We start from the raw sequence: 26342 nt of genomic DNA on the forward strand, positions 1-26342 counted from the left end.
CTAAAAGGAACTTAACAAAAGAAACTACCACCACACCAAACCTTCTCTAAAGTGCAATTGTGCTTATAAGGTGCCAGATAAAACGGCTTAAGTCTTATTTGTGGGTCAATTTCCACAATAAAGGGTTTTGGATTTTTAACCCTATATATATAGGAGGTGCAATGTGTGTCTAATATCAGACACAAAGATAAGTCTTCAGCATTTGCGATATTTGTTCTGCTTGTAATGACAGGCAGTGTATCACACTTATATCAGTAGTATTCCCCTTTTTATATACCTAATTATTTTAGTCATATATATGCCGGCATAGAAAAAATAGGGAGATCATATGTCATCAGCGCAATATTACTGTTAACATATACATGCACCTCCAATTTGACTTAAAGACATTAATGCAGGTTACTATGCATCTTCATAATGGTCAAAAAGAAAATGAGGATGTACTCATCCGTTTGTTGTCGCCCATCCCCAAACAAACAGATCAGTACATCTTCATTTTCTTTTTGACCATTATGAAGATGCATAGTAACCTTCTGCATTAATGTCTTTAAGTCAAATTGGAGGTGCATGTATATGTTAACAGTAATATTGCGCTGATGACATATGATCTCCCTATTTTTTCTATGCCGGCATATATATGACTAAAATAATTAGGTATATAAAAAGTGGAATACTACTGATATAAGTGTGATACACTGCCTGTCATTACAAGCAGGACAAATATCGCAAATGCTTAAGACTTATCTTTTTGTGAATGTTTTTCCCAGCAATATGCGCTCCTGAAGGATGATGATGGAACTCGATATTCTGATTCAAGGATGATTTTTATTTCAAACTAAAATACAACCGGTTTCGACTTCTTGGAGTCTTCCTCAGGTATAATGTCATGTCAAGGTGAGTGGATTCACACTGAGTACACACCTTTGGAAACTAACTACTACACTCAGAAGTCTGCGCTTCCCATTGCTCTCCCTATAATCCCCTCTTGTTTTACATATAAGACTTATCTTTGTCTCTGATATTAGACACACATTGCACCTCCTATATATATAGTTATTTTCACAGAAAAATCCCCAAGACGTAATCACCAGATTATCATAAAATTTAACCTTTATTTTTAATATTAAAAACATATACGTGCACTTGACAAAACCATCACCAATAGATGCAAGCGTACTACAGGAAAGGCTGGAACAGTGTCAAGCCCTACGCTCTCTAAGTGCCCCCTACCTGCCTGCGGAGGTTGGCACCCTATTATCCTACGTCGTGGCGCCCCCGCTCCTCGTCGGCTTTCCCTACTAACCCTGTCAAACCCTAACAGGATAGGGGAAGAAAAAATCACATATACAATATATGAATGTAACAACTTGAGGGGACATAAATATGTCAGTAGCAATATCTAGCTAGAACTAAGATTTCTCAACTAACTTGGTAATCCGTGTCCCTTCACTCCGTAATGCCTCTAGCTAGAAACACAGAAGTTAAATGGCAGATAGGGATGCTTCATAGGAAATAGCATTAAACACATATGTGATTTTTAAGCGCTACATGGATAGGGGATCGGTGGTGCAGCTATCTGAATTGCTGACATGCTGAATATGTATACAAGCTAAGTAACCCTTTATTATTTGGATGTACTCCTGATGAACCTCTTTGAATTAGAAGGGGAGAAATGCGTTGAGTCTAAAGGGATATGTTTTTTTGCATAAGAGTCTAAAGGGATTTTTATATATAAGACACAATGTGGTTTAGTGTTTTTTGCGTTAGGGTCACAGAAAATAATTATGTCATTGGCTGATGAATCAATATATGGCTGTTTTTGGCGTTTATTGTAATCTGTAACACTATAGTGTGAAATGAAAGTTGGTATGGGATATGTTTGACATCATAGCAGATACATCTCCCTACTAGCATAATGGTAGTTTGAGACCTTATTATACAGGGGCAAATGGACCAAAATCACATATGTGTTTAATGCTATTTCTTATGAAGCATCCCTATCTGCCATTTAACTTCTGTGTTTCTAGCTAGAGGCATTACGGAGTGAAGGGACACAGATTACCAAGTTAGTTGAGAAATCTTAGTTCTAGCTAGATATTGCTACTGACATATTTATGTCCCCTCAAGTTGTTACATTCATATATTGTATATGTGATTTTTTTCTTCCCCTATCCTGTTAGGGTTTGACAGGGTTAGTAGGGAAAGCCGACGAGGAGCGGGGGCGCCACGACGTAGGATAATAGGGTGCCAACCTCCGCAGACAGGTAGGGGGCACTTAGAGAGCGTAGGGCTTGACACTGTTCCAGACTTTCCTGTAGTACGCTTGCATCTATTGGTGATGGTTTTGTCAAGTGCACGTATATGTTTTTAATATTAAAAATAAAGGTTAAATTTTATGATAATCTGGTGATTACGTCTTGGGGATTTTTCTGTGAGAATAGTTTAATTTACCCCAAGCATTTATTCTTTTGACTGTGAAGAATCCTATATACAGTTAGGTCCATATATATTTGGACAGAGACAACATTTTTCTAATTTTGGTTATAGACATTACCACAATTAATTTTAAACAAAACAATTCAGATGCAGTTGAAGTTCAGACTTTCAGCTTTCATTTGTGGGTATCCACATTAAAATTGGATGAAGGGTTTAGGAGTTTCAGCTCTTTAACATGTGCCACCCTGTTTTTAAAGGGACCAAAAGTAATTGGACAATTGACTCCAAGGCTATTTCATGAACAGGTGTGGGCAATCCCTTCGTTATGTCATTCTCAATTAAGCAGATAAAAGGCCTGGAGTTGATTTGAGATGTGGTGCTTGCATTTGGAAGGTTTTGCTGTGAAGTAAACATGCAGTCAAAGGAGCTCTCCAAGCAGGTGAAACAAGCCATCCTTAAGCTGCGAAAACAGAAAAAACCCATCCGAGAAATTGCTACAATATTAGGAGTGGCAAAATCTACAGTTTGGTACATCCTGAGAAAGAAAGAAAGCACTGGTGAACTCATCAATGCAAAAAGACCTGGGCGCTCACGGAAGACAACAGGGGTGGATGATCACAGAATAATCTCCATGGTGAAGAGAAACCCCTTCACAACAGCCAACCAAGTGAACAACACTCTCCAGGAGGTCGGCGTATCAATATCCAAATCATGCAGAAGACTGCATGAAAGTAAATACAGAGGGTTCACTGCACGGTGCAAGCCACTCATAAGCATCATGAATAAAAAGGCTAGACTGGACTTTGTTAAAAAACATCTAAAAAAGCCAGCACAGTTCTGGAAGAACATTCTTTGGACAGATGAAACCAAGATCAACCTCTACCAGAATGATGGAAAGAGAAAAGTATGGCAAAGACGTGGTACAGCTCATGATCCAAAGCATACCACATCATCTGTAAAACACGGCGGAGGCAGTGTGATGGCTTGGGCATGCATGGCTGCCAGTGGCACTGGGTCACTAGTGTTTATTGATGATGTGACACAGGACAGAAGCAGCCGAATGAATTCTGAGGTATTCAGAGACATCCTGTGTGCTCAGATCCAGCCAAATGCAGCAAAACTGATTGGTCGTCGTTTCATACTACAGATGGACAATGACCCAAAACATAAAGATAAAGCAACCCAGGAGTTTATTAAAGCAAAGAAGTGGAATATTCTTGAATGGCCAAGTCAGTCACCTGATCTCAACCCAATTGAGCATGCATTTCACTTGTTAAAGACTAAACTTCAGACAGAAAGGCCCACAAACAAACAGCAACTGAAAACCACCACAGTGAAGGCCTGGCAAAGCATCAATAAGGAGGAAACACAGCATATGGTGATGTCCATGAGTTCAAGACTTCAGGCAGTCATTGCCAACAAAGGGTTTTCAACCAAGTACTAAAAATGAAAATTTTATTTAAAATTATTGAATCTGTCCAATTACTTTTGGACCCTTTAAAAACAGGGTGGCACGTGTTAAGGAACTGAAACTCCTAAACCCTTCATCCAATTTCAATGTGGATACTCTCAAATGAAAGCTGAAAGTCTGAACTTCAGCTGCATCTGAATTGTTTTGTTTAAAATTCATTTTGGTAATCTCTATTACCAAAATTAGAAAAATGTTGTCTCTGTCCAAATATATATGGACCTAACTGTATATAGGGTTAAAAATCCATAACACTTTATTGTGGAAATTGACCCACAAATAAGACTTAAGCAGTTTTATCTGGCACCTTATAAGCACAATTGCACTTTAGAGAAGGTTTGGTGTGGTGGTAGTTTCTTTTGTTAAGTTCCTTTTAGGGTTATAAGGAAGAGCCGTCGACGAGTGGGGGCACCATGTCGAATTTAGGGTGCCAACCTCCAATGTGAGGTAGGGTGAATAAGGGAAAGATCACCCCCCACCACCACCACCATATTAGTTTCTATCCTTTTTAGTACTGTTAAGTGTTAAGATAGATTAAGGTGTTACTGTCTCCTGACCCTACTATATGGGTAATTTTACTCAAAAATATTAAAAGTTAAATTTTAGGGGTATTTTTTGTACTCTTGTGGTTTCAATACACTTGGATTTCTGCCCATTCCTCAAGGCAAAACTGCTCAAGCTCCTTCAAGTTAGATGGTTTCCTCTGGTAAACAGCAATCTTCAAGTCTGACTACAGATTCTCAATTGGAATAAGGTCTGGACTAGGCTACTTCAAAACATTTATATGTTTCCCCTTAAACCGCTTGAGAGTTGCTTTAATAGTATGCTTTGGTTCACTGACTTGATGAAAGGTGAACCTACGTCCCAGCCTCAAATCACTGACAGACTGAAACAGGTTTTGCTCTAGAATATCCATGTATTTCGCACCATCCATCTTCCCTTTGACTCTGATCAATTTCCCTGTCCCTGCTGCTGAAAAACATCTTCACTGTATGATGTGCCATCACCATATTTCACTGTGGGAAGGGTGTTATTGGGGGGGATGAGCTGTGTTGGTTTGGCGCCAGACAGAGTTTACCTTAGTGGCGAAAAAGTTCAATTTTGGTCTCATCTGACCACATGATCTTCCTCTATACATTTGGGAAGTCTCCCATATGTCTTTTGGCAAACTCAAAACGTGCCTTACAATTTTTGTGTCAAAGTAAAGGTTTTTACTGCCCACTCTTCCATAAAGCCACCTCTATGGAGTGTACGGCTTAGTATGGTCGTATAGACAGAAGCTTCAGTCTCTGCTTGGGAACTCTGCAGCTCCAACATGATTACCTTTTATTTTTGTGCCATCTCTCTGATTAATGCCCTCCTTGCCTGGTCTGAGTGTTTTGATGGCGACCCTCTCTTGGCAGGTTGTGGTACCATATTCTTTCCATTTGATGATAATGAATTGATGGAGCTCCGGAGGATCATCAGAGTTTGGGATTTTTTTTTTTATAACCCAACCCTGACTTGTTCTTGTCCACAACTTTGTCCCGGACGTGTTTGGAGATCTCTTTGGGCTTCATGGTGCCGTATGGTTTGTGCTGCCTCTTGCTTAGTGGTGTTGCAGCCTCTGTGGACTTTCAGAAAAGGTGTTTATATACTGACAGATCATGTGACACTTGGATTGCACATTGGTGGACTTCCTTTCATTAAGTATGTGACTTATGAAGGTAATTGCTTGCACCATAAATTTTTAGGTGCTTCATCGCAAAGGGGTGAAAACATAAGAACATGCCAATATTTAGTTATTTGATCTCATAAATTTAATTTGGGCCTATATTTTTCTCACTTCACACTATTTAGTGCTGATGCATCACACACAAATCAGCTTACGAAAATATTTAAACACAGGTTGTAATGTAATAAAATAGGTAAAAAGCCAAATATGCATGCCACAGCATGTACATTGCATAGTAAAACTTATATTGACATGTTTATTGGTTGAATTTCTCAGTACCTGCTCTAATTATATATACAGCTCTGGCAAAAATTAAGAGACCACTGCAAAATGTTCAGTTTGTCTGATTTTTCTCTTTATAGGTATATTTTTTAGTAAAATGTAAATTGTTCTTTTGCTTTGAACTTCAGAGACATGTTGCCAGTAGTTTATAAAATAATACATTTTGTATTTATATTCTGAAAATGAAAAATGGTCAAAATAACAAAAAATGCATTGCCTGCAGACCTTAAATAATGCAAAAAATCAAGTTCATAATCATTTAGAAACAAAAATACTAACGTTTTAACTTAGGAAGAGTTCAGAAATCAATATTTTGTGGAATAACCATGATTTTTAATCACAGCTTTCATGCTTTCCACCAGTCTACCACACTGCTCTGGCGCAAAAATTTAAGCAGTTCTTCTTTGTTTGATGGCTTGTGACTATCCATCATCCTCTTGATTACATTCCAGAGGTTTTCAATCTGTTCAGGTCTGGAGATTGGGCTGCCCATGACAGGGTTTTGATGTGGTGGTCTCTTCATTTTTGCCAGAGCTGTATATACACTTCACTGTACCACTTCTTCTGTGCAGTATACTAGGTGTAAGGCTGGGGTAACACTAGCGTATTGCATCCGATTCGGATGTGATATGCTAATGACCCTCGGCTCCTGCTCTGCTGTCAGCAGGAGCCGAGTGTCATGCGTCTGTGCTCTGAGCCTCTCGCACAGAGCGGAGCGGAGCACAGCTGCTGCGGAGGAGGAGAAATGAATTTCTCCATCTCCTCCATTGCCGGGGTCAGCGTATAACGCACATCACTTGGATGATATCTGAGTGATGTGCGTTGTCTCACTCGCACCCATAGGCTTATATGGGTGCGAGTGAGCAGAGACTCGGCCGAGTGTCGGTGACAATCGCAGCATGCTGCGAGTTCATTCGCACACTGAAAAAGGCCGAGGAAAAAAACGGTTATGTGAGCTGCCCCATAGAAGAATACTGGTCCGAGTGCTATGCGATTTTTTTATCGCATAGCACTCGTCCGTATTACGCTCTAGTGTGACTCCGGCCTAATTTTCAGTATCTGCTCTTATTCTATATAAATGCATATTATACAGGAGTAAAACTTCTCCTGCTCTGTATACATATATATACACTTCACAGTATAACTTCTCCTGACCTGTATACTGTGTCAAATGCTCAGTATCTGCCCTTATTTTATATACATAGATACGGCACAGTACAACTTCTTTGTCTTGTATGCTGGGTGTAATTATTCTCAGTACTTGTTCTTATTCTGTATATTTCTGTATATATGTAATTCAAAGTATCTACCCTTATTCTATACAAATATATCAAATATATACTGCACAGTGCCACTTCTCCTGACTTTTATGCTGGGTGTAATTATCAACATCTGCTCTTATGCTGTATGCACACATTATTCTTATGCTCTTATGCTGTAAACACACTGCACAGTACCACTTCTCCTGTCCTGTATACTGGGAGTAATTCTCATCATCTGCACTTATGCTGCATATATAAACTGCACAGTGCCACTTCTCCTGTCCTGTATACTGGGTGCAATTCTCATCATCTGCTCATATGCTGCATATATAAACTGCACAGTGCCACTTCTCCTGACCTGTATACTGCGTGTAATTCTCATCATCTGCACTTATGCTGCATATATAAACTGCACAGTGCCACTTCTCCTGTCCTGTATACTGGGTGCAATTCTCATCATCTGCTCATATGCTGCATATATAAACTGCACAGTGCCACTTCTCCTGACCTGTATACTGCGTGTAATTCTCATCATCTGCTCTTATGCTGCATATATAAACTGCACAGTACCACTTCTCCTGACCTGTATACTGCGTGTAATGCTCATCATCTGCTCTTATGCTGCATATATAAACTGCACAGTGCCACTTCTCCTCACCTGTATACTGGGAGTAATTCTCATCGTCTGTTCATATGCTGCATATAGAAACTGCACAGTACCACTTCTCCTGAGCTGTATACTGCGTGTAATTCTCATCATCTGCTCTTATGCTATAAACACACTGCACAGTACCACTTCTCCTTACCTATATTCTGGGTGCAATTCTCATTATCTGCTCTTATGCTGCATATATAAACTGCACAGTACCACTTCTCCTGTCCTGTATACTGGGTGTAATTCTCATCATCTGCACTTATGCTGCATATATAAACTGCACAGTACCACTTCTCCTGACCTTTATACTGGGTGTAATTCTCATCATCTGCACTTATGCTGCATATATAAACTGCACAGTACCACTTCTCCTGTCCTGTATACTGGGTGTAATTCTCATCATCTGCACTTATGCTGCATATATAAACTGCATAGTGCCACTTCTCCTGACCTGTATACTGCGTGTAATTCTCATCATCTGTTCTTATGCTGCATATAGAAACTGCACAGTATCACTTCTCATGACCTGAACACTGGGTGTAATTCTCATCATCTGTTCTTATGCTGCATATATAAACTGCACAGTACCACTTCTCCTGTCCTGTATACTGGGTGTAATTCTCATCATCTGTTCTTATGCTGCATATATAAACTGCACAGTGCCACTTCTCCTGTCCTGTATACTGGGTGTAATTCTCATCATCTGCACTTATGCTGCATATATAAACTGCACAGTGCCACTTCTCCTGTCCTGTATACTGGGTGTAATTCTCATCATCTGTTCTTATGCTGCACATATAAACTGCACAGTACCACTTCTCCTGACCTGTATACTGAGTGTAATTCTCATCATCTGTTCTTATGCTGCATATATAAACTGCACAGTACATCTTCTCCTGTCATGTACACTGGGTGCAATTCTCATCATCTGCTCATATGCTGCATATATAAACTGCACAGTACCACTTCTCCTGACCTGTATACTGGGAGTAGTTCTCATTATCAACTGATATTCTGCATACATACACACTGCACAGTACCACTTCTGTCCGTATAATGGATATAATTCTCATCATCTGCTCTTCTTCTCGACATCTTATGGGGTGTAGTATTTATCATGGTCCGTGACAAATGTGTGTAAAAATTGTGGACCGTTCATTAATTTTGATCCCGTTGTCCCCCCCAAATAACTCAATAGTAGGTTGCCAATTCTGCAACACAGAGGACTGACTTCTCTAAATCACAGATTCCACTCCAAACACTAGAGAACAAAGCATCGGGTTATTAAGACAAAAACAAATATACTCACCAACATCATGTATGAACCTCTCAATTTTAGACTGCATGCCCCAGTAACGAAATTCCACTTTACACAGCTTATAGGCACACATAATTGGGCATCTCCCAAGGTTATTCCGATGTTCCTCAATCCAGTCTTCACACAAGGGGCCTCTTTTAGTCTTCACAGATTTGTACACTTTAGGGTCCTCTTCAGGCTTATATTCATGTGGAGGGATTGGATCTTGAACAATATCAATAGGATCTGTAAAATAAATAAAATAAACAAGAGTAGATTAAAAGAAAATGAAAGAGTTATATGAATTTGAAGACCTTAGAATTTACACGTACTTACAGAATTTCCCTGATAAACAGATGTGTAGGCATTTGAAATGGCCTGATAAAAGAAACTATTTTTAAAAAAAAGTTTTATAGGACTTTAATTTTCCTGACCTATATTAAAACCACCCATCAATATCAGATTGTTGGAGATGTGACTTCTGGCATCCACACTAGTCAGCAGGTTGAAGAGTCTGTGGCACTTTGGTTTACCGGGAACAGCCCTGTACGTTTTGCATTGCCTACAACATGCAGGTCACTGATGCTCAGTGCCAAATAAGAAAATGGGACGGAGATGCAGTATCAATCACAGTCAGTACAAAACAAATGAAGCCATTCCTGATAAACAAAGCAGGGAACACAAACCTCTCCCAATCACAACACCTTGAATAAGGTGATTTATGGGCGTTGGACCACCACAAAGAGGAAGTCCGGGCTACAGCTGATTTCTGACTTTCCTCTTCGTGTTCAATTCGTACAAAGGTGGAGATCAGCACTCATTTAGGCGCTGGGGTCATGTGTCAGAACAACTGCATGGGAGCCCCGGGGAGAGCAAGTGCCGATACAGTGGGAACGGCGCCAGCACTGGAGGCAAGAATAAGCATTTTAATTTGAAAGAGGGCAAACGTGGGGTATGAAAAGCGGTTGTTTTACCAGTGGACAAACCCTTTAAAAACCAGGCCAAATTTTTTAAATCTGACTAGTGTCACTTCATGTGGTAACTCTGGAATGCTTCAATGTACCCCAGTTATTCCTAGACAGATTTTTTGTGACACATTGTACTTTATATCAGTGCTAAATTTATGTGATATTTTTTGTGTGAAAATATCGGAATTTTGTCAAACTTTCACTCTTTATATCCTTAGCCCCTTCCCGACCTGTGACACAGCGTATGCGTCATGAAAGTCGGTGCCAATCCGACCTGTGACGCATATGCTGTGTCACAGAATGATCGCGTCCCTGCAGATCGGGTGAAGGGGTTAACTCCCATTTTACCAGATCTGCAGAGACAGGGGGAGTGGTACTTCAGCCCAGGGGGGGTGGCTTCACCCCCCCGTGGCTACGATCACTCTGATTGGCTGTTGAAAGTGAAACTGCCAATCAGAGCGATTTGTAATATTTCACCTATGAAAATGGTGAAATATTACAATCCAGCCATGGCCGATGCTGCAATAGCATCTGCCATGGCTGGAGACCCCGATCTGCCCCCACCCCACCCCACCCCACCGATCGCCTCCCCAGTCGTCCTTTTTGCCCCGATCTCCGTTCCGCTCCCCTCCTCCCTCCTGTCGGCTCCCCCGGTCCTCCTGTCCGCTCCCCAGGTCCTCCGATTCCCCCCCCCCCCCGTGTTCCGGTCCCACCCCCCCATACTTACCTAGCTCCGATGTCCCTCCCGGTGTCCGGCCATCTGCTTCATGGGCGCCGCCATCTTGGAAAATGGCGGGCGCATGCGCAGTGCGCCCGCCGAATCTGCCGGCCGGCAGATTCGTTCCTGCACATTTTGGTCGCTGTGATACGTTCTATCACAGCGATCAAAATAAAAAAAATAGTAAATAAATCACCCCCTTTATCACCCCCATAGGTAGGGACAATAATAAAATACAGAAAATATAATTATTTTTGTTTTTCCATTAGGGTTAGTAGTAGGGTTAGGGGTAGGGTTAGGGGTAGGGTTAGGGTTGCACTTAGGGTTGCACTTAGGGCTAGGGTTGCACTTAGGGTTGCACTTAGGGCTAGGGTTGCACTTAGGGTTGCACTTAGGGCTAGGGTTGCACTTAGGGCTAGGGTTGCACTTAGGGTTGCACTTAGGGTTGCACTTAGGGTTGCACTTAGGGTTGCACTTAGGGCTAGGGTTGCACTTAGGGTTGCACTTAGGGTTGCACTTAGGGCTAGGGTTGCACTTAGGGCTAGGGTTGCACTTAGGGCTAGGGTTGCACTTAGGGCTAGGGTTGCACTTAGGGCTAGGGTTAGAATTAGGGTTAGAATTAGGGTTAGGGTTGGAATTAGGGTTAGAATTAGGCTATGTGCACACGGTGCGGATTTGGCTGTGGATCCGCAGCGGATTGGTCGCTGCGGATTCGTATCAGTTTTCCATCACGTTTACAGTACCACGTAAACCTATGGAAAACCAAATCCGCTGTGCCCATGGTGCGGAAAATATAGCACGGAAACGCTGCGTTGCATTTTCCGCAGCATGTCAATTCTTTGTGCAATTCCGCAGCGTTTTACACCTGCTCCATAATAGGAATCCGCAAGTGAAATCCACACAAAAAACACTGGAAATCCGCGGTAAATCCGCAGGTAAAGCGCAGTGCGTTTTACCTGCAGATTTTTCAAAAACTGCAGAAAAATCCACACAAATCCGCAACGTGAGCACATAGTAAAGACAAGGAATACAAAACAAGCAAAGTCCAGTAAAACCTCTCCTCATGATGACTAATTGTAATGTATATATATATATATGAGAGGCAACTAGTACTTGTAGGATGTCAAAGGACACACCAAAAAATTGCTAAACCAAAAACTACCAAAAAAATGGGTGCAAATACGTCCAAATTAAATAACAATCTTTATTGAATGAATAAATATTACTACAAGGCAAAAAGAAACAGTGGGTTAGGAACCAGATAATATGCACAGTACGCATGTAGACAGACCACGGCACCCCACACCGGCAGACAGGCAAGACACAGTGAAAAGATGTTCATAGCTCACTGGCAGCTCCATCATAGAGATCAATACCCATGTTACATATGTACTTCAGGAGCACGCAACAGTGAATGCCCAAAAAGGCAACAATTTAAGGCTAGGTTCACATTGCGTTAGGGCAATCCGTTTAGCGCTAGCGGATTGCGCTAACGCAATGTTTTTGTAGGGGCCGCGCTAATGACCCCGCTCTCGCAGATCCCCGATCTGCGAGAGCGGGGAACGGACCTCGGGCGCGCCGCGGACGCTGCAAGCAGCGTCCGAGGCGCGCTACAAAGGAACAGCACATCGCTAGCGTGAGCCGAAAAAGGCACGCGCTAGCGATGCGATACAGGCGAAATTTACATTGCTGTCAATGGGTGCAATAACAGAACCGTTGCACGGCGTTAATTGCGACATTTTCGCCGTGCAACGCTGTCCGTTAGCGATCACCCACTAACGCAATGTGAACCTAGCCTTAGATGCATTGTGAAAAGATCTTACCAACTGCCAGTGCGGGGAGAGCGTCCGCTACAGACCCACCCCGACACGTGTTTCGGCGGTATCCTTCCTCAGGGGGCCCCAGTTGGTAAGATCTTTTCACAATGCATCTTAAATTGTTGCCTTTTTGGGCATTCACTGTTGCATGCTCCTGAAGTACATATGTAACATGGGTATTGATCTCTATGATGGAGCTGCCAGTGAGCTATGAACATCTTTTCACTGTGTCTTGCCTGTCTGCCGGTGTGGGGTGCCGTGGTCTGTCTACATGCGTACTGTGCATATTATCTGGTTCCTAACCCACTGTTTCTTTTTGCCTTGTAGTAATATTTATTCATTCAATAAAGATTGTTATTTAACGTGAGCACATAGCCTTAGGGTTGGAATTAGGGGTAAGACTAGGGTTAGGGGTGTGTTGGGGTTAGGGTTGTGGTTAGGGTTGGGATTAGAGTTAGGGGTGTGTTGGGGTTAGTGTTGGAGTTAGAATTGAGGGGTTTCCACTTTTTAGGCACATCAGGGGGTCTCCAAACGCGACACGGCGCCACCATTGATTCCAGCCAATCTTGCGTTGAAAAAGTAAAATGGTGCTCTCTCCCTTCCGAGCCCCGACGTGTGCCCAAACAGTGCTTTACCCCCACATATGGGTACCAGCGTACTCAGGAGAAACTGATCAACAACTTTTGGGGTCCAATTTCTCCTGTAACCCTTGGGAAAATAAAAAATTGCGGGCTAAAAAATTATTTTTGAGGAAAGAAAAATGATTTTTTATTTTCACGGCTCTGCGTTATAAACTTCTGTGAATCACTTGGGGGTTCAAAGTGCTCACCACACATCTAGATAAGTTCCCTTGGGGGTTTAGTTTCCAAAATGGGGTCACTTGTGGGGAGTTTCTACTGTTTAGGCACATCATAGGCTCTGCAAACGCAACGTGATGCCCGCAGAGCATTCCATCAAAGTCTGCATTTCAAAATGTCACTACTTCACTTCCGAGCTCCGGCATGTGCCCAAACAGTGGTTTACCCCCACATATGGGGTATCACCGTACTCAGGAGAAACTGGACAACAACTCTTGGGGTCAAATTTCTCCTGTTACCCTTGGGAAAATAAAAAAAAATCAGGGCTAAAAAAAATTTTTTGAGGAAAGAAAACGTATTTATTATTTTCACGGCTCTGCGTTATAAACTTCTGTGAAGCACTTAGGGGTTCAAAGTGCTCACCACACATCTAGATAAGTTCCCTTGGGGGTTTAGTTTCCAAAATGGGGTCACTTGTGGGGGGTTTCTACTGTTTAGGCACATCAGGGGCTCTGCGAACGCAACGTGACGCCCGCAGAGCATTCCATCAAAGTCTGCATTTCAAAACATCACTACTTCACTTCCAAGCCCCGGCATGTCCCAAACAGTGGTTTACCCCCACATATGGGGTATCAGTATACTCAGGAGAAACTGGACAACAACTCTTGGGGTCAAATTTCTCCTGTTACCCTTGGGAAAATAAAAAAATCAGGGCTAAAAAATTTTTTTTTTGAGGAAAGAAAACGTATTTATTAATTTCACGGCTCTGCGTTATAAACTTCTGTGAAGCACTTAGGGGTTCAAAGTGCTCACCACAAATCTAGATAAGTTCATTTGGGGGTCTAGTTTCCAAAATGGGGTCACTTGTGGGGGGTTTCTACTGTTTAGGCACATCAGGGGCTCTGCAAACGCAACGTGACGCCCGCAGAGCATTCCATCAAAGTCTGCATTTCAAAACGTCACTACTTCCCTTCCGAACCCCGACGTGTGCCCAAACAGTGGTTTACCCCCACATATGGGGTATCAGCGTACTCAGGAGAAACTGGACAACAACTATTGGGGTCAAATTTCCCCTGTTACCCTTGGGAAAATAAAAAATTCAGGGCTAAAAAAAAAATTTTGATAAAAGAAAAATTATTTTTTATTTTCATGGCTCTGCGTTATAAACTTCTGTGAAGCACTTGGGGGTTCAAAGTGCTCACCACACATCTAGATTAGTTCCTTGGGAGGTCTAGTTTCCAAAATGGGGTCACTTATGGGGAAGCTCCAATGTTTAGGCACACAGGGGCTCTCCAAACGCGACATGGTGTCCGCTAATGATTGGAGCTAATTTTCCATTCAAAAAGCCAAATGGCGTGCCTTCCCTTCCAATCCCTGCCGTGCACCCAAACAGTGGTTTACCCCCACATATGGGGTATCATCGTACTCAGGACAAACTGGACAACAACATTTGGGGTCCAATTTCTCCTGTTACCCTTGGGAAAATAAAAAATTCTGGGCTAAAAATCATTTTTGAGGAAAGAAAAATTATTTTTTATTTTCACGGCTCTGCGTTAAACTTCTGTGAAGCACTTGTTGGTTTAAAGTGCTCACTATGCATCTAGATAAGTTCCTTGGGGGGTCTAGTTTCCAAAATGGGGTCAGTTGTGGGGGAGCTCCAATGTTTAGGCACACAGGGGCTCTCCAAACGCGACATGGTGTCCGCTAACGATTGGAGCTACTTTTCCATTCAAAAAGTCAAATGGCGCACCTTCCCTTCCGAGCCTTGCCATGCGCCCAAACAGTGGTTTACCCCCACATATGAGGTATCGGCGTACTCAGGAGAAATTGCCCAACAAATTTTAGGATCCATTTTATCCTGTCACCCATGTGAAAATAAAAAAATTGAGGCTAAAAGAATTTTTTTGTGAAAAAAAAGTACTTTTTCATTTTTACGGATCAATTTGTGAAGCACCTGAGGGTTTAAAGTGCTCACTATGCATCTAGATAAGTTCCTTGGGGGGTCTCCTTTCCAAAATGGGGTCACTTGTGGGGAAGCTCCAATGTTTAGGCACACAGGGGCTCTCCAAACGCGACATGGTGTCCGCTAACGATGGAGATAATTTTTCATTCAAAAAGTCAAATGGCGCTCCTTCCCTTCCGAGACTTACCATGTGCCCAAACAGTGGTTTACCCCCACATGTGAGGTATCAGTGTACTCAGGAGAAATTGCCCAACAAATTTTAGGATCCATTTTATCCTGTTGCCCATGTGAAAATTAAAAAATTGAGGCTAAAATAATTTTTTTGTGAAAAAAAAGTACTTTTTCATTTTTACGGATCAATTTGTGAAGCACCTGGGGGTTTAAAGTGCTCACTATGCATCTAGATAAGTTCCTTGGGGCGTCTAGTTTCCAAAATGGGGTCACTTGTGGGGAAGCTCCAATGTTTAGGCACACGGGGGCTCTCCAAACGCGACATGGTGTCCGCTAAAGATTGGAGCCAATTTTTCATTCAAAAAGTCAAATGGCGCTCCTTCCCTTCCGAATTCTGCTGTGCGCCCAAACAGTGGTTTACCCCCACATATGAGGTATCAGCGTACTCAGAACAAATTGGACAACAACTTTCGTGGTCCAGTTTCTCCTTTTACCCTTGGGAAAATAAAAAAATTGTTGCTAAAAGATCATTTTTGTGACTAAAAAGTTAAATGTTAATTTTTTCCTTCCATGTTGCTTCTGCTGCTGTGAAACACCTGAAGGGTTAATAAACTTCTTGAATGTGGTTTTGAGCACCTTGAGGGGTGCAGTTTTTAAAATGGTGTCACTTTTGGGTATTTTCAGCCATATAGAACCCTCAAATTGACTTGTAAAAATGAGAAATCACTGGTCAAATTTTAACCCTTATAACTTCCTAGCAAAAAAAAATGTTGTTTCCAAAATTGTGCTGATGTAAAGTAGACATCTGGGAAATGTTATTTATTAACTATTTTGTGTCATATAACTCTCTGGTTTAACAGAATAAAAATTAAAAATGTGAAAATTGCAAAATTTTCAAAATTTTCATTTTTTTCACAAATAAACGCAGAAATTATCGACCTAAATTTACCACTAACATGAAGCCCAATATGTCACGAAAAAACAATCTCAGAATCGCTACGATCCGTTGAAGCGTTCCCGAGTTATTACCTCATAAAGGGACACTGGTCAGAATTGCAAAAAACGGCAAGGTCATTAAAGGGAACCTGTCACCACGTTTTTGGAAGATGGGATAAAAATAGCGTTAAATAGGGGCAGAGGTGGGCGTTACATTAGTGTCTGTGTTATGCGTTTATTACCCACCTAAGTTGCCGAAATAACTTTGCAAAGTCTCCGTTTTCGCCTGTCAATCAGGCTGGTCAGGTCACATGGGCGTGGTGTCTTCACCCAGATTTGGCGTAGTTTTCCGTTGGTGGCGTAGTGGTGTGCGCATGCCCAAAGTCCGGAATCCTCTTCCAGGGGATTTAAAATAGCGCGGTGTTCGTTATTGCATTGGTGATCGGTGGGCGCGGCCATCTTCCTTTGGCCGCGCGTGCGCAGAAGCGGCGCTCTGCTGGCCGCGGCTTCAGGAAAATGGCCGCGGGATGCCGCGCGTGCGCAGATGGATATCGCGGCGGCCATTTTCCTGAAGCCGCGGCCAGCAGAGCGCCGCTTCTGCGCACGCGCGGCCAAAGGAAGATGGCCGCGCCCACCGATCACCAATGCAATAACGAACACCGCGCTATTTTAAATCCCCTGGAAGAGGATTCCGGACTTTGGGCATGCGCACACCACTACGCCACCAACGGAAAACTACGCCAAATCTGGGGGAAGACAACGCCCATGCGACCTGACCAGCCTGATTGACAGGCGAAAACGGAGACTTTGCAAAGGTATTTCGGCAACTTAGGTGGGTAATAAACGCATAACACACACACTAATGTAACGCCCACCTCTGCCCCTATTTAACGCTATTTTTATCCCATCTTCCAAAAACGTGGTGACAGGTTCCCTTTAAGGCCAAAATAGGCTGGGTCATGAAGGGGTTAAAGCAATTAATCATGCTGTACAAATTAATACCGTAAATAACATTTTTAGTATGTCTATTTAACATATGGATTATTTGTCAAACGCCATTTTCTTCTGAGCGCCCTAATACTCCACATCTGGTCAGAACCTCTGTTTGGACAAAGGACAGGGATTCGAAAGAGAAGGAGCAAGATTTGAATTTTGGAACACAAATTTGGCTGAAATAGAATAGAAGGTGCTATGTCACCTTTACAGGACCCCTAAGGCTCCCAAACAGCAGAAAACCCCCAAAAGTGATCCCATGTTGAAGCTACATACCTTAAGGAGTTTATCCAGGGGTTTAGTGAGCATTGTGGACTCACATGTACTACACAGAATTTGCATTTAACATTAAATGAATTAACATTAGGTTCTCATATTGAAAATTTTCATTTTCTTCACGAAAATGTTGCTTTAGCCCCAAATGTTTCTTTTTTGCAAGAGGTAACATGAAAAACTGGACTGTAATGTTGCTACCCACTTTCTTCTGAGCGTGAGATACCACACATGAACTGCCATGACACATGAAGTGTACAACAATGAGCATAAACCCGGATCGATACCATAATTCACAGATAAACCTTTTGGGAACGAAAGGTGGTGAATCACATGAAATTTATTTGGTTCCTTTTTAGGGACCACATCCAATGGTAATATAACCACATCCAACAATGTGGGCGACTCAAAGGACCCAACCATACACTCAAGCTGAACTTCTATCCTAACTGATATATTTCACATACCTTAGTAGCGTATATAGATGTGGAATCTAATGCTGTATGGAAGGGCTCCAGTATACGTTGTTTGTGCAGCCAGTACTTGTGGGTCTATGTGGAACTTAAGCAAGCGTGCACGTACCAGGTATAGCTTGTAGGCGGAGCAATAAGTGGAAGGGAAATGTCGGAGCGAGTAGAGCCAGAGGCGCCCCGGCCGGTGGCGTCCCTGGATACAAGCGGAGATACAAAAAAGATGGCTGCTGCTGCGTAGTCGCACGACTACGACGTGACGTCACTGGACAATGGAGTAGCAGAAGGGTCAAAATTAACTGACGCGTTTCGAAGTGGAAGGCACTTCTTCATCAGGGTTACGCCCCCCTGCAATCGAGTCCATTAATATAGCAGCTTGTCATCACCCCTCCTTTCCTCATTAACTCCTAGCACACTTAACGCCACATCAGCTCAGCAGAGAGAACTAAAATATGACATGTATTGCCTGTGATTAAATTAAATTGATAGTGCTATTGTATTATATGATTGGTGTAAGAAGAATGTGTGTATATATATATATATATATATCTGTATAACTTTTAGGTGATCACAGTTAAAAAGAAGTTTTATTAAATAAAAAGACATACTAATACAGGGATTTTTAGGGATTACTAAAATGCAGCATTCTTAAATAAAAACTGTACATTAATAAATAGATAAATGTTGCATGCAATAAATAAATAGAATAAAATTAGATATGGCTCCAACTGCTATCATTGATCCAATAGGGCATGTACCTTAAATTACCTGACTAAAAATCCCTGTATTAGTATGTCTTTTTATTTAATAAAACTTCTTTTTAACGGTGATCACCTAAAAAGTTATACATATACATATACATATACATATATATATATATATATATATATATAGAAGGACTTGAAAAAGGCTCAGCGTGAGCCGAAACGTCGCACAGAGATGTGGGCTGAATAAACTTCACATTATTTCACCCTGAAGAGGACTTGGAGTGCTGCCTTCTTTTTTCTATTTATGTATACAAGTTGGGTAGATGAGTGGACCATGTCCCCATAAGACCCATTAATAAATAAAATGACAAGACACTTTTATTGATGGAATAAAAAATTGGCCGTGAGGTTTTATTTTGGGTAACATGCAACTTGAATAAATACCAATAAATAAATAAATTCCATAAGTTAAAAGTCCATATCCAAAAATTAATCCAGTAGCCAAATCCACCCATTTAAGGGTGATTTTTACCCCACAAATAAAACCGAACGACAGGAAAACAAATGCTAAAATAGCGGGAGGGAGGGTGGGCTCTTCTTTCTTCGAGCGCCAGCAGAGTGACAGGCGCTGACAGGAATCAATCTTTTATATTAACCAAAGAACCGCCAAAATTGATGAAAGCCAATCACATTGTTAGAAATTTGAGCGCACAAAAACCAGCAAAAACTGGTTTAAGCCACTTTACTTTAAAAATAGCACAGCCACTGACCTTTCACTGACCCTTGTTTACCACTGCATGAGGTAACTCAGGTCTATGTGGACATGAGACCCCCGCCATATTTCATGTGTTTGGGCAGGGGGGCAAACATTCTACCCAGGAGGCCAGGCACCCACTGGTGAGCATTGTGCTGTTCCAATTTTTCTTTACATATATATATATATATATATATATATATATATATATATATATATATATACATATATATATATATATATATATACATATACATATATATATATATATATATATATATATATATATATATATACACACATATATACACATTCTTCTTACACCAATCATATAATACAATAGCACTATCAATTTAATTGAATTTAATCACAGGCAATACAACATGTCATATTTTAGTTCTCTCTGCTGAGCTGATGTGGCGTTCCGTATGCTAGGAGTTAATGAGGAAAGGAGGGGTGATGACAAGCTGCTATATTAATGGACTCGATTGCAGAGGGGCCATAACCCTGATGAAGAAGTGCCTTCCACTTCGAAACGCGTCGGTTAATTTTGACCCTTCTGCTACTCCGTTGTCCAGTGACGTCACGTCGCAGTCGTGTGACTACGCAGCAGCAGCCATCTTTTTAGTATCTCCGCGTGTATCCAGGGACGCCACCGGCCGGGGCGCCTCTGGCTCTACTCACTCCGGCATTTCCCTTCCACTTATTGCTCCGCCTACAAGCTATACCTGGTACGTGCACGCTTGCTTAACTTCCACATAGACCCACATGTACTGGCTGCACAAACAACGTATACTGGAGCCCTTCCATACAGCATTAGATTCCACATCTATACACGCTACTAAGGTATGTAAAATATATAAGTATGCTAATCTAGTAATGCATGATTAACACAGGGACGATTGAATATGAATGCATACCGTAGGAAGTCATAAGTGTGATCAAACAGCTATGCAAATTGCCTCTTCTGAGAAAAAGAGGACTTAACTCTATAGCGCCACCTGTTGGAAGTAGCGATCCTACAAGTCACAATCAACCCTCTAACGAGTTGTGCAATATGACTTAGGATAAAAGCCAAATAAGTATCTCAATTCACAGACACGGTGTTTCAGGCTGTTGGCCCTCGTCAGTGCGAAGCATGAGAACTGATTTGGCTAGGTGAGAGGCTCTGGACTGGGGTCCAAGGGGTAACGTTTCTCCTTATGGAGAGTGACATACCAGCTGGCTTGTCAAGGTAAGGAGGCTTATTCGCCGTACAATGCTCCTCTGGGAAATTAAATATGCAAATTGCCTCTTCTGAGAAAAAGAGGACTTAACTCTATAGTGCCACCTGTTGGAAGTAGCGATCCTACAAGTCACAATCAACCCTTTAACGAGTCGTGCAATATCAGTTCTCATGCTTCGCACTGACGAGGGCCAACAGCCCGAAACACTGTGTCTGCGAATTGAGATACTGATTTGGCTTTTATCCTAAGTCATATTGCATGACTCGTTAAAGGGTTAATTGTGACTTGTAGGATCGCTACTTCCAACAGGTGGCGCTATAGAGTTAAGTCCTCTTTTTCTCAGAAGAGGCAATTTGCATATTTAATTTCCCAGAGGAGCATTGCACGGCGAATAAGCCTCCTTACCTTGACAAGCCAGCTGGTATGTCACTCTCCATAAGGAGAAACGTTACCCCTTAGACATCAAACAGCTAGCGATTGACCGGTTAGGGCACAGCACTGTTTTCTGCGTATTCACTTCCAGTTAATTAAACCACCAACCCCCATGGGATTCTTCCTATAGCGCAGTATTTTACAGTGTTTTTTTGTTTTAGGTTAAATTATCTGATAGAGGGAAGCACAGCCTCTATCTAAATACCAGCAGCTTGTTCCCTTTTCTTTTCCCTCCCTCCCCCCCCTCTCCCCTAGCAGCACCAGTGTGGTTCTTCGATTCATTTGAACATCTATCCTAATTTTATCTGACACTACCCCAGGGTGTTCAAGGGCCGACCTTAAAGTCCTAAATGAGAAGGGGACCTGATTACCTGATTGGGACATTTCTGAAACCCTCTGCAAAACTCTGAGAAATGAGGGCTACCCTTTCTTTATCGAGGAATCTATTTAGAAAGGGGGCTATGGCGGGAAGGTTCACCGGAGTCACCAGCTTAGCTATTAGGCTGGAGTCACACTCAGCGTAAGACAATACGGTCCGTTTTTTACGGCCGTAATACGGCCGTAATACGGTGAAATGTTCCCAAAATAGTGATCCGTATGTCCTCCATAGTCAGGGTGTGTCAGCGTATTTTGCGCATGGCATCCTCCGTATGTAATCCGTATGGCATCCGTACTGCGAGATTTTCTCGCAGGCTTGCAAAACCGACATCTAATGGATTTATGTGCTCAAATGTTCGGTAAAACATATATACAGTATATATATATATATATATATATATATATATATATATATATATATATATATATATATATGTGTATATATATGTCATTGAGACACATATATATATATATATTCTGTATTTATATTTCATTCCGCGCGATATCTGTGAAAAGCCGGTAATTCAATTGCCGGCTTTTCATTTCTCCTGCACAAACCCGACAGGATATGAGACATGGTTTACATACAGTAAACCATCTCATATCCCCTTTTTTTTTTGCATATTCCACACTACTAATGTTAGTAGTGTGTATGTGCAAAATGTGGGCGCTGTAGACGCGAAAATAAAGGGTTAAATGGCGGAAAAAATTGGCGTGGGCTCCCGTGCAATTTTCTCCGCCAGAATGGTAAAGCCAGTGACTGAGGGCAGATATTAATAGCCAGGAGAGGGTCCATGGTTATTGGCCCCCCGTGGCTAAAAACATCTGCCCCCAGCCACCCCAGAAAAGGCACATCTGGGAGATGCGCCTATTCTGGCACTTGGCCACTCTCTTCCCACTCCCTGTAGCGGTGGGATATGGGGTAATGAAGGGTTAATGCCACCTTGCTATTGTAAGGTGACATTAAGCCAGATTAATAATGGAGAGGCGTCAATTATGACACCTATCCATTATTAATCCAATAGTACGAAATGGTTAATAAAACACACACACATTATTAAAAAGTATTTTAATGAAATAAACACACAGGGTGTTTTAATATTTTATTGCTCTCTCAATCCATTTGCAAACCCTCGCTTAGCAAAATAATAAACGCACAAGATACATACCCTCAGATGAACCGTCACGTCCCACGAGGTAATCCATCTGAAGGGGTTAATTATTTTACAGCCATGAGCTGTGCTAATGCACTCGCTCGTGGTTGTAATCCCCGGGGAATGAAGGAAATCTGAGTGATCTGTACTTACATTGAGTTGCGGTGATGCGCCCTCTGGTGGATGAACTCATATGAACTCGAGCGTGGGAACTTTTCCAAGGCTGCAGTTCATGAGTTCATCCACCAGAGGGCGCATCACCGCAACTCAATGTAAGTACAGATCACTCAGATTTCCTTCATTCCCCGGGGATTACAACCACGAGCTAGTGCATTAGCACAGCTCATGGCTGTAAAATAATTAACCCCTTCAGATGGATTACCTCGTGGGATGTGACGGTTCATCTGAGGGTATGTATCTTGTGCGTTTATTATTTTGCCAAGCGAGGGTTTGCAAATGGATTGAGAGAGCAATAAAATATTAAAACAACCTGGGTGTTTATTTCATTAAAATACTTTTTAATAATGTGTGTGTGTTTTATTAACCATTTCGTACTATTGGATTAATAATGGATAGGTGTCATAATTGACGCCTCTCCATTATTAATCTGGCTTAATGTCACCTTACAATAGCAAGGTGGCATTAACCCTTCATTACCCCATATCCCACCGCTACAGGGAGTGGGAAGAGAGTGGCCAAGTGCCAGAATAGGCGCATCTCCCAGATGTGCCTTTTCTGGGGTGGCTGGGGCAGATGTTTTTAGCCACGGGGGGGCCAATAACCGTGGACCCTCTCCTGGCTATTAATATCTGCCCTCAGTCACTGGCTTTACCATTCTGGCGGAGAAAATTGCGCGGGAGCCCACGCCAATTTTTTCCGCCATTTAACCCTTTATTTTAGCAGCTACAGCGCTGAAATTTTGCACATACACACTACTAACATTAGTAGTGTGGAATATGCAAAAAAAAAGGTGATATGAGATGGTTTACTGTATGTAAACCATGTCTCATATCCTGTCGGGTTGGGGAAGGAGAAATGAAAAGCCGGCAATTGAATTACCAACTTTTCACTAACACCGCTACGTATTTCTCGCAAGTCACACTGCTGGTCCGTGTGGAATCCGTATTTTCCTCGCCCCCATAGACTTTCATTGGCGATTTTTTTGCGCAATACGCTGACAAACGCAGCATGCTGCGATTTTGTACGGCCGTAGAAAGCCGTATAATACTGAACCGTAATATACGGCTGCTAGGAGCAGCCCCATTGAGAATAATTGTGCCGTTTATTTGGCGAGTTTTACGGACGTATTTTCTGCGCTCTTACGTCCGTAAAACTCGCTAGTGTGACGCCGGCCTTACTGTTACCCCATTTCCCGTTCCTTTCTTAAAACATCTGGAGGCTACATGCGATGATCCATTGCAGTGTGAGCACATGTTTTGTGAACACCGGGGGTTCTGTTCTCGGGCTAACCTCGGATTTGGTACTTTTTAATTCGGTATGTTCTGTCTGATCAGCACAATTTTAAGTTTATATTGCCTTGTCACATGCTGTGACTTATGACTTATTTAATGTGGGATTGTACACATGTTCATGCCTGATATTTTGGTAACGACTCATGTACTATCCCTTTGCAATCTTCAAATACCACCTACTGTTATTGTGTGAGTCCTTTAATTAGATTCTTTTTGCACCAGAAGCATGTGTCAGCCCTATTCTTTGCGGTGATCATCTTTCAATATTGTCTGTGTGTCATAATCTATTTCGAATTATAAGTATTAATAAAAGTTTTGTTAAATTTGAAGCATTTTAGACTCATTTACTTCTCTTTTAGACTCGACTCGCGTCTCTCATTTGCAACTGGCTCTGTACTTACACTGCTCCTCATTACATTTCCAACACAATTTTTATTTGGATCCTTGTGACTTGTGGCTAGTCCCTCCTCTGGCTCGTGAACGATTCCCCCACTCGTGCCCCCAAGAAAGGACTGCCCGTATCTATTTGGTGCCATCACCTTTAATCAAAGACCAATATTTTTTTGCTCCCAACCAATGCTAGAACGAATGGCCTTCCTTTACCGAAATTGTTCATAATAGCGAAGCCAAGCCTGGCCCCCATAAGTCCTATGCGCCTTACCTATAAAATCTATATAGTAAAAAATCTATAAAATCTATAAAAAATCTATATAATAAAAAAGGCCAGAGCAATTTTCTGGAGCCTTTTCGCCCACTACACTCGCTAAAATAGCAAACACCCGCAAGCAGTTCATAAACGTCTGTTGTATCAGGCGCCACCTCCTCTTTTCCTCCTCTTCCTTCTTACTATCATCCTTCTTTCCCTTCTAAATAAAATTTTTCCAGGGAGAGTAGGAAGAATATCTCCCTATAATTATCCTGCCAAGTTTTTTCCTTTACTTACCTCTTTAAATGCACCCCTAAAGGCCCATCAAAACAAACATAAACCTTGCCTCTTGCCCTATCCAGCTTAATTGCATCTGCTTTAGCCTTTTCTGCTTGCATGGAAATTGGCACCCTCTTCCCCCTGGAAGCTGTCTCCACACATGATGACACGCTCCCCCACAATAAAACCTATACCCGCTAATCCATCTTGAGCAGTAACCCACGCCAAAGCAGGAGATGAGAAATTCCCTGCACAAACCCCTTGTTTCAAAAGAAATAAAATCCCTTTAACATTATCCAACAACTCCCTTAACCCCGACACCTCTGAATCACCCATAGGCTGACTATGCCTGGCAAGTACTACCTGCTCCTAAACCTTATCCACTTATGTTGCTAAACGGGCAAGACACAAAGCCATACTCACCGGGCTGCACAGGTGCTGTAAACCCGCCAACTGCCCACTTCTTTACTTTTTTATCATACGTTTCCTCTGATTGTTCCATTCCTGATTTTGGCTTACAAATACTGATACTAAATACTCAATGTGACCTATCAGCGATTTCTCAGGAATCTAACATATCTCTAGTTATAAAGCTTGTATAAAACCAATGTTATTGTAACATTTTTATTTATTTTTGCTGTAGCAACTGATGTAAATATTACATAACGTTCATAGCTTTTATTTAGTTTAGGCAGCTGATATTTAAACAGTTTATAGCAGAGTGACATTTACTATGGAAAAGGAATCTGGGTGAATTCTTCCACGACACAGAACAGGCTGGTGCTGTAAACCCATCTTCTCACTGGACACTTCAAAAGCATCCAGGCAGTTTTATTTTTAACATGCTATGAGAATAATTCCGGTCTCTCTTTTACTTCTATCTCTTTCATCTTTTGCTTGTTCTTCACCTGCCCACCCTCTAGAAATGCAACGTAGGCTAAAATTATCCAGCAGAAGTACGGCATTGCTTTTCTACTGTCACCTAGAGAGAGACTAATTCGGAACGCTCCTATCAGACTGAGCTGCTGGGTTGAGCCGACTGCGTCACATTCCTTTTTTATGTCAGCGTTCATT

At 41.9% G+C, this 26342-nt stretch overlaps 1 protein-coding gene across 9 annotated transcripts in view; it reads right to left on the reverse strand.

Moving 5' to 3' along the window:
* PITPNM2 (phosphatidylinositol transfer protein membrane associated 2) overlaps nucleotides 1–26342 on the reverse strand; it is a 441487-nt gene that overhangs the window by 133889 nt on the left and 281256 nt on the right. For all 9 annotated transcript variants that reach the window (XM_077293187.1, XM_077293186.1, XM_077293190.1 and 6 more), the window contains one exon: nucleotides 9127–9360. In XM_077293187.1, the coding sequence (XP_077149302.1) occupies nucleotides 9127–9360 (234 nt within the window). The remainder of the gene's footprint in view (nucleotides 1–9126; nucleotides 9361–26342) is intronic.

This window comes from Ranitomeya variabilis, chromosome 1, assembly GCF_051348905.1.
Source record: "Ranitomeya variabilis isolate aRanVar5 chromosome 1, aRanVar5.hap1, whole genome shotgun sequence".
NCBI classification, from domain to species: Eukaryota; Metazoa; Chordata; class Amphibia; order Anura; family Dendrobatidae; genus Ranitomeya; species Ranitomeya variabilis.